The 16,622-nt window shown below is 42.6% G+C and overlaps 1 protein-coding gene across 1 annotated transcript in view; it reads left to right on the top strand.

Moving 5' to 3' along the window:
- CDC40 (cell division cycle 40) overlaps positions 1–8,671 on the top strand; it is a 41,938-nt gene extending 33,267 nt beyond the window's left edge. The window contains exons 13-15 of the mRNA XM_050893957.1: positions 4,263–4,339; positions 6,546–6,690; positions 7,607–8,671. Of these exons, the coding sequence (XP_050749914.1) occupies positions 4,263–4,339; positions 6,546–6,690; positions 7,607–7,784 (400 nt within the window). The 3' untranslated portion in view covers positions 7,785–8,671. The remainder of the gene's footprint in view (positions 1–4,262; positions 4,340–6,545; positions 6,691–7,606) is intronic.
- Positions 8,672–16,622: the final 7,951 nt, after the last annotated feature.

Below are 16,622 nucleotides of genomic sequence, written 5' to 3'. Positions count from 1 at the left end.
GACAGAAAAGTGAAAGTCTATCCAAGAAAAGCTCATAAGAAACATAATTTTCAGTGGCTTCCAATTTTTGACATATCTGGGGAGAAAACAAATCTCTCCTATCTGAAATGTTTTCCACAAGATTCTAGGCACTAAGACTTTCAGCTTAGGACTTTTAAGATTTCTCTAGGATTTCAAATTTCTTTTTTTAAATAATCACTCCCATATCTTTAGGTATCCCTTTCCTTTTGCTGTTCACACATGCAAAGCTGTTGCACAATACGGACGCTAGTTTGACAGCTCTGTGACTAATCAGTTCCTTCCTAGCTTTTTTCTTTTTTTTTCTTTTTTTTTTTTTTTTTTCTTTTTAAACCTAGGCAAGAGACTCCAATCTGTGGTATTTGAATGTTACCCAAGCAGCCAGCAAAACCCTCAGCATGTCTGTGATCGGCTGCTGTCGTTGCCAGTAGCAGCGGTGGTAATGACCAAAGTCTGGGAACCCAGGCTTAGGCTAGACATGTAATGCTGTCACCATATGTCACTCCAAGAGAGCCTCTGTTGAGTACTTCATAATTAGGCCCATGCATTTACTGAGCTCCTTAAAGAAAAATCTTTACAATATCATATCTGCTAAGGAATGTCTCCTCTCTGGCGAGTGGGAGGATGATCGCACTTGCACAGATCTGTTATTTTCTTGAGATTGGATTGCCCTTGTTTTGTGAGCTTTGTGTTGATGGCTGAAATAAATAGCGAAGTGGGTGGATTTAGTCACTCTGTGGGGAAGAGCAGGAAAGGCAAAAAGGTTCTGGCACAGGAACATCGCAACCTGATTGTTCCAGTAGCAGAAGTTTTTTTCCTTCTGAAGAAAAAAATATGTACTGAACTTGCTGTACACAGAAGACAGAGCTCCCTTGTTCAGATAATAGGGAACTCAGCTGTAGGCAATATTCTGTAATACAGTCGTCGGGGATGATTTTGGTTTTATAACAAGCAAATGTAATGCTGTCTTCCTAGGCACGACTTGAAAACCTTTCTCCACAACCTGCCATGATACATGTTAATTGGTCTGTAGGCATATTTCTATAATTTCAAGATCCAGATTTTTACAATGCATTAAAACTAAGTTCATATATTCACTACAGAAGCTTTTGGAGCTTGAAAACTTCCATGGCAAATTATTTCATGCTGCACCTCAAATCCTTTTTTCCTAAGTTCATAAGGAAAATTATTTGCAACTTAGGGTGATTTGGCTACTGCACCTTTTGGCATGTTTCTTCGTATGTTCTTCAGCACAATATTTCTTCAGTATCCTACAGAAACAAAGCAGAAGTAATTATGACCTGAGTATGGCCTTAAAAGCCAGTAATTAAAGCTGGTCTAATTGCTTAGTTTCAATTGTCTAGAGGAATTTTGTAGTATGTTTTGTAAACACTTTGACTTGGCCAGAGCTGGTAATGGGATGCCATGTCAGACTTCATCACAGTGAGGAACTTCTCCCCTGAGAATTTAAATCTCCTTTCTCCAAGAGTTCATCCCATGCATAAATTTCACTGTGCTGTACACTGAATTGCAGTTGGTTGGTTGCTGAAAGTTCAGACTGCAAGTATAGCACAGACTCTTGCAGATTAAATGGTTTCTTTAGGAATCTTAATGGGAGTACTTAAATTTGTCTGCCATGTGATTGTATTGTTAAAGCCCTGCTTTAACATCAGAGTGTTATCAACATCATTCTCACACTAAATCCAAAACACAGCACTGTACCAGCTACTAAGAAGAGAGTTAACTCTGTCCCAGCTGAAACCAGGATAATATCCCTGATATTAAAGTTGGCATGGGTATCATATTCTGTGTTTTCTTCTAGAAATGCAAAATGTTATTTTGTCTCTGTCTGCTTCGTATGCCTCTGATCTTACTTGGATAAACAGTGAAATGATTTGGGCAATTGACCTTGGAGGCTTTTATTTCCTTTTGCCGTCAAGTCATCTAGCAAAGCAAGAATTGTACAGTGGTAGCTTAGTTATTATCCTGACAGGCTTAGGCTTAGGAGGCTTGTCATCTCTGTAAAGCTATACCCCTCAGCAGGCCTTTTCTCCCCATCGTTCCTGGAAAAGATACTGTAGTCTCCTGAGAGGGCTCTTCATGATGTGTAGATCCCAAAATTGGATTGAGTTGGATTTGGGGTTGGTTGGTTTGTTTGTTTGTTTTCCTTCTTTCTTTAAAAGGATTTTTCTCTCTCCTGCTTGGGGAAGAAGTTGTATTAGAACCCCAGAGTATCGTGTTTCTAAATCTTGGCTAGCAGATATTACTTTTAATATTTAAAACTTTTCAGCCTTTGAAATGCTATGAAGTGGGGAAAGGACTTGAAGACCTTTAAATTTAAAAATTTGAACAAACAATATATCACATGAGTGTTGAGGTCAGGCAACCATGACAGCATCTTTCGTGGTAATTTTTTTTAAAGTTTTTTTTAAGGGAGCAAGCTGATATTACTTATTTAGCAATTTGACTGGAAGCAAATGTGAAACGGTATCTCTTTATTCTGTCTAATAGTTTAATGCAGCGTATCCTGCAGCTGTCCTAAGTGTGTCTGGTGGGTTTCAACATAAAGCAGAACTGTCTTGAACAAATTCCAGTAGATGAGCCTGCCTTCATTTGTAAAGGGAGAGAAGGCAGGACAACCTGTGCTGCATTTAAATTTCTCACTGCAGTACAGTTCAGCATTGGAGATGCATCTTCTGTGATGACACTTTTTTTTAATGGGGCTTCCAGTGGGATTGCTTTTACCTGGCATTGAGGACTCCAGATGACCAGTGGGCTGAGGGATTGTTGAATGGTGGGAGCTGATCAGGATCTGGCCTTACTGCAGCGATGACCTTGTGTCCTCTTGCAGGTGGGGTTTGGAGTTGTTTGGGTATTGATGCAAAAGGGCAGGATGGGGCACGGGGGGCTGCACTTCCTGTGCTCTCATGTTGGTCAGCCTCAGCGATTATGTGGACTTTTTATTATTCCTTTACAGATTTACTGTCTTACAGTAGTCTTAGGTCTGCCTGTTTGGAAGCCAGTTATCCCTGCACATGCTCTTATCCACAGAGTGTATTAAGTGGGTTGCCTTTCTTATTCTGAGGGGTAAATGATTTTAACATTCAACTCACAGGAGCATTTGTGTTGCTTCCTGACAACAGAGCAGCTTCTCACCCTGCTGCCCATGTGCACTTTGCTTAATACAAGATGACGGGAAATAACTTGCTCCACAATAAAATAGAATTGTAATTACCTTGGTAATGTCGACTGTATTGCCATCCAGCAAGGCTCGGTCAGCTAGTACAAGGCAGCCACCCACGCTCTCTGCTCCGATAGTGTCCCAGCAGCCCTTCTACTGTGTAAATTAGACAATGAAGTCATAACCATCCCCTTTGTATTAATTAGTGTTGCTACAGAACATTTTGCATGTGTTTTCTGCTGAATACATTAATCAAATCTATTTTCTGCTGGAGATTTCTTTTGCTTAATGAGAAAGACATGTGCATGCCTTCCCTTTTTACCAGTCTTCTAGTGCAGAGTATGAGGAATACTGTGAATATGCACGGACCGTTAGTAATTCAATTTATATAGTCAAAACCAAATGACAGTTCTGCAGAGTAAGGATTAGACTGTACTTGTGTTTTCCCTAGGCCTTTGTACAGGACAGTGTATGTTCTTAATATACACTGGCACAGTCCTGTATGCAATCGAGACTGGGGAGTTCACAGTTCAGTTCAGCTGTGAACATTTGGAATTGGTTGGCATCCCATTTGGAGAGATCAGGAGGAAAAGGGCATTGTCAAAGAGACCAGAGAGAGACTCCTCTTTTCTTTTCCTTTAAAAAAAAAAAAAGGCAGAAATATTGTAGTTAAAACTCAAATCAGTAAGACATTCCAATAAGATACATGCATATATCAGTCTATTCTTGCTACCTATATGAGAATTTTATAAGAGCTGCCATTAAACTGGAGGCTATAGAGTGTCTTTGTTACAGTTTTAACAATTGGAATTATGATTCTGCTTTAGACTCTGGGTCATTTGATTGGGGTAAATTCACTCTATCAGAGGTTATCCTGTAGATGGCTCCACAGCTGGAGCTCTCTAGGTGGGCATTCATAATATTTTCGAGTTTTTGCACGTTCTTCCTTTGGACACCACCATATGCTCTCCGTGGTTCAGTGGCTGAGTAAATCAGCTGACTGGAGGCAGCCCTTTGGAACATCTCCACATCTTCATAAAACACATACTCCTTCCTTTTGCAGGGACATTCCTGTAGACTTCAAGTACATAGCTGAGCCAAGTATGCATTCGATGCCAGCCGTGACTTTGTCTCCAAATGGTAGGTTAACACTTCTGCTGCCTTAGGCCTAGTTTACGTGGGCATGTCTTACTGATTATATCTGTAATGTTGCCGTGTTGCAGCCCCCTGTCACCCCACACTGTCCCCCCAAATCAGTGTGTGCATTTATTCCAAGATTGGACTGGATCTGGTTTTGATTTAAAAGTCTTAAGAAGAACAAGTATGTCAAACTGAGGGGTTATATCAGGATAACTGTATCAATTTAAATTTAGACCTTCATCCAGACAGGGCAAAAGGACTCTTTCTTTTCATAGACCTACAATGTGCTCTTTGCTATATTTAAAATATTAAGAGAAACAATGGTGGGAACTGACGATGGCTGCAAAGTACTAAGCAAGTTCAGCAGTCCTTCTGGTGCCACCGTTAAAGCAGAAACTGATGTTGCACATGATCCTGTTAATGCTGTTCCTTTCTGTTCCGAATATAGCCCAAATAACTCTTGCATAAGAGAAATCCCAAATTATATCGGTGTTTCTGTATGTTAATGTTTCACTGGTGTTCATGTTCTTCAATTAGAATTAAACTGAAGAAGGATAAAGGTTTAGTGCCTCCAGTAATCAGTGAAAATCCTTCTAACAGGACAAAATCTCTGTTATCTGGTTTGGCCAAATTTAAATAGCTTTAGTGTCAACATTATTAAAATGTTGCCAGATTTACAGTTAACAGTCCCATTATGCTGAGTAGTGGCTGATCAACTTGTTGCACAGCTAACGTTTTCAGCCAGCTATCAGCGTCGAACTGCCTTTGCTTTGCAGTGTAAATATTTTATTCTTAACAATAGGAGTGGGTTTCTAATATAAAAAGGAAGATTCTGGAGAAAGAGATAGCTGCATTTAAAAATGTTAGCTTCCCAAGCTGGCCTTTTTCAACCCCTGTTTCTGAAATTGCACAACTTGCTGTATTCTGATCCAGTTTTTCAGTTCATCTCATTCTTCCACATTGACTACCGGATATCTCATTCTTTTTCCAGTTCTGGCTGGCCAGCATTTGAGTATTTGATTTCTGAGATGAGACAGTAAATGATGTTAGGAATGAAGTAGTCATCTTTTCAGCTCAAGATATCACCTGTCACATTAACTAACGTTATCTTGACCTACAGTAGTCCAATATCGCACAAAACAAGTTCTTTCAGAATAGTTATGCTACAGGTTGCGCCAGACACGTCATGCATCATTTTGGAGTTAAATGAGGAGCCCTTTAAAGAAAAGTAAATTGAAAATTTTACAGATACAGAACTTTTCTGCTTAGGGGCACTGATTTATGAATCTCATCGATTAAATTTTTCCTCCTGAGCGATGCAGGAAACAGACCTTTTTAAAAAGTAGAAGAGGAGAATAACATGTTTGGGGTACACACTTGATTTCTTTCTTTGGGAGGCTGAAGAAAATCCTCAAATTCCAAGCTAGTAGCTGGAAGCGTGATCAGATTTACAGTCAAGTCAGCACATTTTATGTTATCACTGTTTGCGTAAAACACTGTAAAGACAGTGACGATATGCAGAGTTCAAGACAGAAGCCTCTGTTCTATGGTGTTCTGTAGCACATCATCTTCATTGGATTCTCAGGCAGGAGTTAATGCACTGCCAAGACACAAAATGAGACAGAATTAAGATTAGAAAAGCCTGGGTTTTTTGCTTTCACTAAAGTATCTTTATTAAATTGCATTCCATTAGGGCAGAGAATACTAAATAGTTGCAAAAATGTAAGGATTTTCAAACTCCTGAGTCTACCTTAGACCTGTTTTTTTCATAAAGAAAATGAGGTGACCATCTTAGAGTACCCACAAAACAGGTAATCAAATAGATTGCAGCTAGATGGGTTTTTTTTTCCCCTTCATCTGAATTACTGGATTATGTGCACCAGCAAGCTTACTCAGTAGCTTAAAAACTTATCAGTAAGTCAGTGGGGTTAATGCAGCACATTGTTGTAACTGCCAGAGATTTTCTAGAGTCCTGAGTGCATTTTGTAGGAGTAGGCGTCCGAAATCCTGTCAAACGTAAGGTTTTGCCTCTTGGCAGTTGTACCAGGCAGAAGCAATATCAGCTGCTACCTGAACCCTGATACATAATGAAAATCTGGATTAAGATAGTGCAAGAAAAGTTATAAAAATCTCTTAAAACATTCCAGTTAAGTCTGTTTCTTCAGATGCAGCACTCTGATACCACCTTTGTTTATTGCATTTATAGGGAAATGGTTGGCGTGCCAGTCAATGGATAACCAAATTCTGATATTTGGAGCACAGAACAGATTCAGATTAAACAAAAAGAAGATTTTCAAAGGTCACATGGTAGCTGGCTATGCTTGTCAAGTGGATTTTTCACCTGACATGAGGTAAGTTTTTGTGGAAATGAGCTTCATTGTAAAAGTTGCTGGCACAGACACTAAATTTCTTTTTGAATCCTCTGCAACATTCACTGATGCACAGCCATCCTATTAACTCAGCGTCAGACAGAGTTCTCCAGCCAAGCAGCACAATGGAAAGTTTACTCTTGTCATTTGGGTAGGACTAAGTTATACTCAGTGGTTGCTCTGAGCAACATTGAGAAAACAGTCCATGTAGTTCAGATTTCCCATTCTGCAAAGATGATTTACACTGCTGTTAAACCATCCAGAGATTCCCCTTGTTTTGCCCAGCCCTGGCGCAGCACAGGAGGCTTCCGCTTCTGACTTGCATCTGGCTGTTTTTGCGCGTGGTCTGCAGCACAGGTTCTATTCCCACAATATGCGCTTGTCTGAATCCCAGGTATTCTAGACTTGCCCAGTTTTCCTAATTTGCAGGTCTGGTTTGAGTATCCTCATTTATTGTTCAGAGAACCATCTTTTTCATCCTATTTGCTTAGTAATATGCCCATACATTTACCACTGTACGTACATAACATACTCATTACTATAAAAACTGGAGAATAACCTCAGCAAAACTGGAGGAAAAAGTGGAGAGAAGTGTGTAAATTTTAGGGAAACTTCTGGCATTTTCTCTTTTGCTGATGTATTCTCTTTAGTTCCAGTAACACAGTGTATGGTATAATCGCATTGCTTAGCACATTTACCTCGCAGTTGATGAATCACCTTCTGCTGGACTTGTGTGCTTTAGAGCACAGCATGAATACTAATTCTTTGGTAGGTATGTTTGCAGACTGTAGACAGGAAGCTCACTGGTGAAGCTCTTTCCATTGCTCAATGTAAAAGTATTATAATACAAGCAGTCTTCACACATGATACAGCTTTTATTTTAATCCTGTTAATATAGCTATGTGATATCTGGAGATGCAGATGGAAAGCTTAACATCTGGGACTGGAAGACAACAAAACTCTACAGCAGATTAAAAGCACATGATAAAGTCTGTATCGGTGCAGTGTGGCATCCACACGAAACGTCTAAAGTCATTACATGCGGCTGGGATGGTCTTATTAAACTATGGGACTAAAGAGGATGCTGTGAAGATCTAAAGATGCAAGTCCTGCATACACCTGAGATTAGAATGAATTCTGCTGTAAGGATGGGTAGACATTTGTAATACTGCAGTTCTCAGCTAGCTGTATATATGCACTAAAAAACGGGAAATCTTCAGGAGACACAACTGAAAGGATATTGTTCTAAATATGACCTCTGAGTATGAGAAGCTGAGGTCATCTGAAGCATGCAGAATCAAGTGCTAGTTTGTCATGTCACTGTTTGTGCAAAACACTCTTGTAAAATAAAATAATTTTAAGAAAAACTATTTTTGTGGCTCTGGCTGTCAGAGATGTGAGGAGTTAAAGGAGAAAACCAGCAATTGTGTAACTCTCTTCCTAAGAAGAAATCTTTGATATCTACTGCAGTAGAGCTGGAAAACATGCATTTGCTTACCTGGTTTTGGGTGGTATTTTGTTGTCCCCAAAATACTTCTACCTTTATAGAACAGAAACCCACTTGCTAAGATCTGTTAATTTACAGTAGAAATGAATTAAATCAGAAGCTAGCAGTTGTCAGATAAACTGTATCAACTGAAGACTGTATTCATAAACTCTTCGTTTCTGTCTGGACTTAACAATAGTATCATGCTGATCACTGAGTTTCATCTTTGCAAGTAGTCCTCAATTTCAAGATTTGCTTGCAGTGGTTGTGTGTTAAGTGTTGTTTTTTTTCTCTTCCCATATGCTGTTACGTTCCAATAAGCATGGCATATTAAAAATAAAAAGTGAATGTCTCCTGTTCAGTTTGGAATACATTGTATTATAAGCCCCATAAAGGTTTTGACAATTTAATGTATATACATGTCACACTTTTCCTCTTTAAAGAACTTATTTTTAATAAATCTTTTTATAAAAAGAATGCTTATCTTCATTCAATTCTTCTGTCTAGCAGTGTCCATATAAAATATTTCTTAACATTTGGTATTTTAATTTGCAGTTGTACCAGCGTTCAGATAAACTCATTTTCTTGCACTGTTCATACAAAACTAATGCAAATTGGAAGCAGGAGAAAAAAATCCTTTCAGCTTTCTATCTGCTCTCTTTTTGAGCACATAATGGAAATAAAAATGTGTAACAAATTTATCCCATTGATCAGCCTCTAATTACAGTTTTGAATTACACTATATTGTTTACTATAAATCCAATCACTGCTCAGCAATTATAAACAATAGCAAAAGAGTAATTGCCTTAATTGACAGCAGGATAGAAGATAAGGCACTTCTGTAGATGAGATGCAAAGAATCTCAAATTGTGTAGACAGAAGGAAATGGGTTGGTGGTTTTGTGGGGGTTTTGTTGGTTTTGGCTTTTTTGATTGATTAACAAGACAATTCTGTTCTTTCGAAGAGTACTTGCTAAAGTTAGGCCCTTGTGAGTGAACGTGGAGCTTATGCATTTTTAGAGCAACTCTCTGAAGCTGAGCTTGAGAGTCTTTCCGCTGTCCATTCAGGCCATTGTGTAACTGCAGCAAGTTCACGTGTTTCTGTTTACTTTCCCATCTCGGTAGCCTTGTGTACCTGAAAAACTCCACACACTGTTTTCACAAGCGATGTACTGGTGCTAACTGGGTATTCTCTAGCCTTGCACTCGTGCAAGTACTGAGATAGGAAATATTAGAGCCTGGAGAGAGAGGAAAGAGCTGCTCTGGCGTGCCCTGAGGACCAGCCCCTCTGCAAGGAGAGAAGAGGCTGTTCCTGTGTCACGGTTCTTCAGGGTGCGGGTGGGAGTGAGCTGCTGCCATGTTGCAGAGGGTGAGTTTCCGACATGGTTCTTTTCACAGGGAAGACTTGACTCCTGAGCTGGGAGTTGAGCTCTGGTGTGTGCTGTGCCCCGGGTGCTGCTTCAGGAGAAAGTGGGCTGAAATAATTTAGAACATTTTTCTTCCTTCAAATACATTTCCTAAATGGATATGTGGCAGTGTGCCCTGACCGTTGGCAGCTTGTAAGTACAGGGAACTGGGGAGAAGAGGAGGAATAAAGCAGATACAAAAACTCATAGGAATGTATATTTGCTTCCACATCAGAAACACCTTTCCCAAATGCTTAAAAGCCTTTAAATCATAATACACAAAATGCTTGGCTCTCTAGTTGGTACTGGTTTTTCCATGTCACCTACCAGGCAGAACTTTATATTTTGTATATACTATATATATAAATAAGTGTATAAACTTTTGTAGTAATATACTGGCTGTTGTCTTTGGGGAACAAAAATAAGAAATGTTGACTCAATAAATTCTGCTGGAGTTGATGAATTGGGATTAAATGTTTGCAACAAGCCCAGAATCAAAATTCCCCTAGAAACTTTCAGATAAAATCCTTTGTTCCTCGCAGTTGGTCACTGTGTTAATCTTTTGTGGAATTTCTCACATCTGCATTGAAGCCTGCAGGGGGAATTTTTATGAGGATAATTCCCTCTTGTCGGCTTGAGAGTGGCAAACCCCGAAGCTCATGTTGTCAGCTAGTTTGCTGTGCACAAGGATAGACGGCGTGTGTCTGTGTGGTGCGAGTCTAGACTTGTCTTTCCAGCAGGCACCTGGGAAAAGATTTCTTGCTGGGCTAATTAACTCGAATCGTGTCCTTCTCTTATCTTCCCAATTTCATGTTTTGCCAGAAATTGGTCTGTTACAAATGTTGGTCAGAACAAGTCTAGACTGAGACCCCTAGGCTGAACTTGGCATGTGAGCAGACAGAGCCAGGGAAAAAGCAGCGTTGGGAGAAGAGGGAAGAGCGTGTTTCAAGTTCCCCTGATTTATTCTTCTCTAACATTAGGCGGAGAATGCAACCAAGTGATTCAAGCCGAAAGAAGCTTCTTGGGAGGGCTGGAGGCAAGCGTGTCACGCTGCTGAGAAGGAATACATGCAAGCTGGAGTGCAGGGCTGCTGTCACAGCATCGTAATTTTGTTCCCCTTGATCATGCATCTGTAACTTTCAGAAATGATGTGCCAATATGTTGCCACTTTTATTAATACCAATTACTTTTACAGTGGAAGTTTTACAGATAAGTGAACTATCATCTCCATCATTCTTGGAGTTCTGCCTGGGAAACTTGATAGTTCCTTTGGCCTTATGCCATCTTTTTCTTGGACTTTTTCATATGCAAGAGGGGGAAATATCCCACATATCCTCATGCATCTTGCTGGTAAGAAGGCTGTCTTTCTTGAAGCAGATGGTCTTGGCATCTGTCTTGCTCAGAGTTTATAATTGTCCCCAGGAAGACGGGGCTGCTCAGTCTTTGCCCTCATTACGGAGAACAAATATCTAAATTACTGTACATCCAGAAAAGTCCAAGATTGTCTTGTAAAAAGCCAATTTTTAGCAACAGGCAGATGTTCAATATACCATTTAACACTGTGGTCTTTAAAGGCTGATTTAAACGGTGAGCCTTGCAGCTCTGACAGCCCCATAACACAACGTACTTTCCTTCTTTCTACCAGCTGGGCATTACAAAATCCGGCTCCCGTTTGCTAGGAAGACTCCATATGACAAGCAGCCTGCGTGAGGGGGAACACGCGGAGAGCGGAGGAGGGCGGGGAGTTTTGCTTGGAAGACTTTAAACAGTTGAACCTATACACCAGAAGAATCAGTTGCCAGGGAGGTTGTTCCTCTGGAGACTGCTTAAGGACTTGCTACTGTAGGTTGACTCACTAGCCTACACTCAAAATTTAAGTCTCATATCTTGCAGTAAAATATGTCTTTTCTGTGAGGCTTGCTGATTTAAAAAAAACAGATACACCACGGCTGTCTTGCAGCACTCAGAGAAAACTGCTTGTGGCAGGGTTATGTTTACACAGGCTCCTTGCAGAGTTTAAAGATTTTAGAAACAAGTTGCAATGACTTTCAATGGGGCATGGACCTCTAAATTTGCCAGGCACACTGGAAGTTTGACCTCAGACCTATTTGTTATCTTGTTGTATGATAGAACGTTTGAAGTGTGTTAAATGCTAAAGCACTGAGCCTTTCTGAGTGTCCTTTTAACCTGCTGCGCTTCGTGCCACTGGGAGACTGCTAAAATGAAACGTTACTGCAAATGCGTTGCGTTTGTTGTTCAGAATAAGAGGTTCTCATTAGGCCTTGGGTTTTTTGGTTAGTTTGAAAGATGTCAAGACTAACTGAGACTGCTTCTCCTCTGATTTGGGACAGGAAGACAACAACACAAATCCTCTAGGGAGTCATTTCAGTAATAGGGACTTTATGGAGCTTCAAGAGCAGTGACAGTTACCCGGACATGGTTCTGGGAGCTGCAAATCTTTCCAGTTCTCCCAGCGTAATTGCCCAGCAATCGGTGTCTTGCTCTAATTACCCAGCTAGACTCTTCAATTGTGGAATAAGTCTTATTTTTTTTCGGTGGAGTTTAAACTCTTGCAAAGCAACATTTTAAAAAAAAAAAAGGCAAAAATGCCCTGTCCTAGAAGAGCTGTAACAATTTAACTTCCTACCTTAGCTTGCACCAGGCTCATTTCCCCATGCAGCTGTGACTTTGCTCGCCCAGGCTAGTTGTTTTATTTTGCTTCCGCATCGTTATACAATCTTGCTCCTTCAGCTTCTCCATCTATACTCTGTAAAACGTAATCCCTTCCAATATTCCTTGCTCAGGAGACGAAGAGGGAAGTCGGACTCCAAATGAAGTCAGTTGTCAGACCAGACATCTACAGGAAAAAGAAGGCCCATTCCCTGGAGTTTTCAAAACCACATTGAGTTTTGTCAGAACAGCTTCTCTGCAGCAAGCTCCTCTCTTCCTCTGCCCTGGTGCCGACCCTTTGGGAGTACCTTGGGGCAGGGGGGTGAGTTGGTTTTATTTGCTTTTTGTCATTATTCCTCCAGTATTAAAAGAGTGGAAGAACACCATGGAATATTTCTTCAGATTATGAGTTCTCCTGTTTCTTGGAGCAATTTTCCTTCCCTTGATAATGAAGAAGTTGGAAGGCATTTCAGGGCCTCTCCTGCCCGGCAAGTCAGTTTGGGAGGTCAGCGTGGGGTTGTCTGGCGAAGTCCCAGCCCCTGCGTCGCGGCTGCTCCTGGCTGGTGTCAGTGGAGAGACATGGGTACTCCCAGGGCACGGCTGCTGCTGCTCCTGCTGCGTTAGAGGTCTGACACTGGTCAGGCGGCTGTCCCCACCTCCCTGCGAGGGTGGTGGCACCCAGGGTGGTGGCTCCACTCCAGATATCTGAAGGTGGACGCAAGGATGGGATTCACATTGTCTGGGTTTGATTCAGAAATAGAATTTCAATATGGGGGGGGGGAAATACCAGCTGAGGCACAGGAGCATTTTAATTACTTGCAGAAGTTTTGTACTGTGTACACCACTGCGCTTTCTTTCAGGAAATTGCTGAAAACCAAACACGTATGGTGGTAATCCACCAAAAAGAGCAGGGACATTGCATTGGTATTCACATCTGAGTCGTCCTTTCTAGGCAGCACGAAGTGGGCTCCTGTTTTCCACTTGTGTAAGGTCCTGCCCATCGGGATAAGGGACGTAGCATGGACTGTCTGTGCAAAGGTCTCTTTCTGAACCAGCTGAAACTCTTTACAACAGGCAGGTCAAACTACTCTGTGAACAGGGACTTCTATTTAAGGGAAGAGATCCATTCATTACTGCAGGCGGTTCCCTTCAAGTGCCAGGCTTGCTCTGCAGATGCTGCCCCTGAAAGCCAGTGGAGGGAGGCAAGTATAAATATGTCTCTGAATGTAGGTCAGCTCTGAACTTCCACCGGCACTAAACCAGGTCTCTACTGACTGCAATTAAATGTCACATTGTGTTAACAAGCAGGAAGAAATCAAGAGTGATTTCCTACTGAATAACCCTGAGGATCCTTTCAAGCGCAAGGGAGTGGCTAATGAAGCTCATGAAATCAAAGTTTTTGAATGAACCAGATGGTCTCAGCTGTTGAATAATTCACCGGAGAGAATGAGTGCTATTTCTTCAGGTGTGCTACAGGGTGATACATCTTCTTGGCATCTGCCAAGAAAGGCCAGACATATGTTCCCTTTACACTTTCTTTGATCTTTCACAGTTGAGAGGCGCTCGTGAAGAACAACCCTTCACAAGTCACTGATGGGATCAATGCCTGGGCCAGAAGTGCGTGCAATAAACATCAGGTTTTGGAGGGCAGCAGGAGGTCAGACCTTTCTTTGGTCAAATTTTGGAACCTCCAAGGAAGCCAGTGCGGCATTCAGAAAGGGACTAGTTTCCCTGGAGAAGTGTGTTAGTGTCCTAACACATCCCCCTCTGTGCTGCCATGGGCTCTCTATGGAAAGCCCATGTTGCAATATTAACTGTGACAGTTTGGGGGATTCACATCTGTTGCTGCTCTTCATCTTCACCAGGTCACGGGCAGCACCTGTAAATTCTGATTCACAAATGTGTGTGATTTATAAATCACTGCGGTCCTCTCTGAAAGGGAAATGTCCTCACCCCCACAGAAGGATCTGTGCAAATAAAACTGCCACTACGCACAGGTCATCTCTGCAAAGATCCATTGTAGACCGAGCTGAAACATCTCCTGGGGGAGGTGTCCAACTAATGCAATAATGACTCCACTTCAGGAACAAGACCTGGTCATTCTGTTCTTGTTAGCTGGGGTTGGCACTGGCTGTGGCCACCATGAATGACCTGAGGTGTGGGCAGTAAGGAGGTTCCTGGGCTGGGTTTCACCCGGCACCAGGCTGGAGGCAATGGGCTGGCTGCTCTGGAGAGCTGATGCGGACGCCTGCAGGGAGTGTGGGGAGATGCCCATTGCACCTGGGGACTGAGGGCCAGAAGCCTGGGGGGAGAGTGGAGCTGGGCAATACCTGTAACAGTGATGCTGAGCAGATCTGGGGCAGCTGAAGGTGCCAGGAGCACCTGGTAGATGGCATAGTATGGATATACGGCTTAGGAAAGGGGACACGCCACTCTTTTGCAATGAACTCCTGTGCAAGTACATTGCTGAGCATGTTGCTGGAAGGTCAGTCCGGAGACGCATGTTTGCCACTTGCCACCTGATGACTTGGGATGATTTGACCCCTGTGCTCCTGCCCTGCCCTGATGTGGTCTGAGCACCTTCCTGTGCTGCTCCTGGCAGTCGGCGTTTGAAGGCTGAGTCTGACTTTCTTCCTCAGCTGCTGCAGAGGTCAAGGCCCCGCAGCAGGTCTCTGAAGCGCCATCTCTCTCCCTCAGACCAACCAGAGGGAAAAATAGGCTTTACTGCACTCTCTGCAGGAGGTGCTGGATGCTGCCCAGACCAGGCACTGAGGAATATTTTAGCAATGCCAGGACAGGCCAGTGGCCCTTTCTTCCTGACTGGGCACAGCCACGCAGTTACCAGTCTCCAGGCTGTGGCTATACGGGGAGAATGCCCTGCCCACGCTGGTTTTAATGGTGCACTCTGAAGAAGGGGGCAGCCACCATGGTTCCTGTGCAGGGCTGAATCGGGAAGAGATGTGGATGACAACACTGGCATGCAGTTACTGCAGGGCTCACTGCAGGGAGATCATCTCAACACGCTCCTCACCTGCTTCATGGTCTCTCCAACAGTCCGCTCTCCTCCAGAGCTGCTCCTGGGCAGCGCAATGCTCCCTGCAAGGAGCCATCCTACAGGAGCAAGGCAGGCTCAAACACGGGTGCCAAACGTGTGGATGTCCCTGAGGTAGCTGGTATGGTTGAGAGCCAGCATGTAGCAGTAAATCTGGGGTGGGGGGGTGGCTGGAGGATCTTCAGCTCTGGCTGAAGCAGCATGAGCCTGTGGATGCCAGCAGTCCCAGATCCCTACCTTTCTCTCTCAGCACAGTCCCTAACGGGCTGGAGACACCGCCTGAGCAGGGTGTACGGCTGGGGCCCAGCAGCAGGTAGGGGCCGATCACGCCTGGGTATGGCAGTGCGTGGACACAGACTTAGCCCACGCAGCGTCCCTCAGTGCCAGCCCGTCCGCGGGGGCAGAGACAGCCAGCACCGGCTTGTGCCCCTGTGCACGTACCCAGCAGCTCAGTCCTTAGGAGATGGGAACTGAATTCATTTAAGAGTCTCTCCTTTAGGTAAAATATCAAAAAAGAGAAGGGGTAAGGGCACAAAAGCAAGACCTCAGAAAGGAAGGCTGTAACTCTGCTTTAAGAGACGCGAAATAGAAAGGCACAGAGAGTGCATAAAATAAGAGCTGTTCATTTTCTCCCATAATACCACATAACTGCTTCCAGAATGATAAATGGCTTTTATCTATCCTGTATCTAAGATAAGGTTTCCTTAAAAATTACCATAGTTATTGGAATCTTTTCTTGCAGAAGATGTATTTGCTACAGCCTGAATTGTTTCTGACACTACCTGGCAATCCTGAGCAAGAGATTAGCTGAGGGTTTACTAAACTCCAAACCAAAGAAGAACCAGGATGGACCTCTACTCCATTTCTATAATTTACACATACATCACCATTTTGTCTTCAGGGCAATAAATGATGGAAGATGTGCATCCCTTTGAATTTTAACATCTGAGAGAGATCATGTAATTTGTTTTTTAACCTCTATCTATTGGTTTCTTAAACAAATGATAATAAGCTACTAGGCTAGTTACTCTAAGACTAATCAGGAGGGAAAACCTGTGCAGTGGTAAAGCCCATATTTTTATGCTTTTTTAATAAATCAGGACTCACAGCTGGGCTTTTGCCACCCCATTATTTGAAAAATGGGAGTTGAGCCATTCTGCGGTGCAGTGACCATGATCATTCCAGCAAGCTAGATATTGGTTTAGGAAATCCTGGCACCCTCTTGCATTTTAATGAATCTCCTCGTGGCCCTGCATCATTAAACAACCTCAGTACTTAATGTACGAGGGTTGCAGCAAGCA

Source organism: Gymnogyps californianus, chromosome 3 (assembly GCF_018139145.2).
Source record: "Gymnogyps californianus isolate 813 chromosome 3, ASM1813914v2, whole genome shotgun sequence".
Classification (NCBI taxonomy): domain Eukaryota; kingdom Metazoa; phylum Chordata; class Aves; order Accipitriformes; family Cathartidae; genus Gymnogyps; species Gymnogyps californianus.
The sequence above is the reverse complement of the archived record's forward strand: the minus strand, read 5'-3'. Positions and strand labels throughout refer to the sequence as shown.